This window comes from Chaetura pelagica, unplaced genomic scaffold, assembly GCF_000747805.2.
Source record: "Chaetura pelagica isolate M959 unplaced genomic scaffold, ChaPel_1.0 scaffold1771, whole genome shotgun sequence".
NCBI classification, from domain to species: domain Eukaryota; kingdom Metazoa; phylum Chordata; class Aves; order Apodiformes; family Apodidae; genus Chaetura; species Chaetura pelagica.
The window spans coordinates 38,247-39,780 of NW_009952197.1; the positions used below are offsets into that span (position 1 = coordinate 38,247).

The 1,534-nt window shown below is 63.8% G+C and overlaps 1 protein-coding gene across 1 annotated transcript in view; it reads left to right on the top strand.

Annotated features, from left to right (window-relative positions):
- The window catches only part of TRAF4 (TNF receptor-associated factor 4), a 9,484-nt gene extending 8,036 nt beyond the window's left edge, over positions 1–1,448 (top strand). The window contains exons 2-4 of the mRNA XM_010007311.1: positions 89–250; positions 324–479; positions 737–1,448. Of these exons, the coding sequence (XP_010005613.1) occupies positions 89–250; positions 324–479; positions 737–1,369 (951 nt within the window). The 3' untranslated portion in view covers positions 1,370–1,448. The remainder of the gene's footprint in view (positions 1–88; positions 251–323; positions 480–736) is intronic.
- Positions 1,449–1,534: the final 86 nt, after the last annotated feature.

The following is a 1,534-nucleotide window of genomic DNA, read 5'->3' on the forward strand; positions in this document are numbered from 1 at the left end:
CACAGCCTGGGCATGGGAGCCACTGCCTGGCCCCATCCCTCAGCTGGTGAGGGCAGGCAGAGGGTGATGATGCTGCTGCCATCCCCAGGGCCACCAGGGCACGTGTCCCCAGGAGAGCGTGTATTGTGAGAACAAGTGTGGGGCCCGCATGATGCGGCGCCTGCTGTCCCAGCACACCCTGGCCGAGTGCCCCAAGCGCACCCAGCCCTGCACCTACTGCTCCAAGGAGTTTGTCTTTGACACCATCCAGGTGAGATGGGGCTCACAGGGACCCTCACCCTGCCAGCTCCCAGCCCTAGCTCACTGCCACTTGCTGTCCCCAGAACCATCAGTACCAGTGTCCCCGGTACCCTGTGCCCTGCCCCAACCAGTGCGGGACACCCAGCATTGCCCGGGAGGACGTGCCCACCCACCTCAAGGAGAGCTGCAGCACTGCCATGCTGCTGTGCCCCTTCAAGGAAGCTGGCTGCAAGCACCGGGTGAGTGTGTCCCCAGCCCTGTGCCCGTGTCCCCATGCCCATCCCACCCTTGCATCCCTGTGTCTTCTCCACTATGGTGTCCCTGTGCCCCAGTGTTCCCACACCTCCCATGGTGTCTCTCTTCTGCTCTCTCCCATCCCTGTAGCTCTGTAGTGCCCTCATCCTTGTCCCACCTCACCTGTGTCACTTTGCCTTCTCTGGCACACTGCCCCATGCCCCTGTTCCACCCCCTGGCTGATGTCCCCACTCCCCCTCAGTGCCCCAAGCTGGCCATGGGCCGGCACCTGGAGGAGAGCACCAAGGCTCACCTGGGCATGGTGTGTGCCCTGGTGAGCCGGCAGCGGCAGGAGATCCTGGAGCTGCGGCGGGACGTGGAGGAGCTGTCGGTCAGCAGCGACGGGACCCTCATCTGGAAGATCGCCGACTACGCCCGCAAGCTGCAGGAGGCCAAAGCCCGCAGCAACTACGAGTTCTTCAGCCCCCCGTTCTACACCCACAAGTACGGCTACAAGCTGCAGGTCTCGGCTTTCCTCAACGGCAACGGGAGCGGGGAGAGCAGCCACCTCTCTGTCTACATCCGCGTGCTGCCGGGCGAGTACGACAACCTGCTCGAGTGGCCCTTCTCCTACCGCGTCACCTTCTCCTTGCTGGACCAGAGCGACCCGTCGCTCTCCAAGCCCCAACACATCACGGAGACCTTCCACCCCGATCCCAACTGGAAGAACTTCCAGAAGCCGGGAGCCTCGCGCAGTTCCCTGGACGAGAGCACCCTGGGCTTTGGTTACCCCAAGTTCATCTCCCACGAGGACATCAAGAAGCGGAACTACGTGCGGGACAACGCCATCTTCATCAAAGCCTCAGTGGAGATCCCCCAGAAGATCCTGGCCTGAGTCCTGGTGTCCTGGGGTGAGGGGGGACAGGACATGAGCTGAGCCCTCACCCAGGGGTGCCCCAAGTGGTGCTGAACCCCTGCCCACAGCTCCTGGCTCCAGCCTGGGGACACTGGTGGCTGCAGCTGGCAGCTCTCAGGTAGGCAGGGGTTGGGGCTGCCCCCC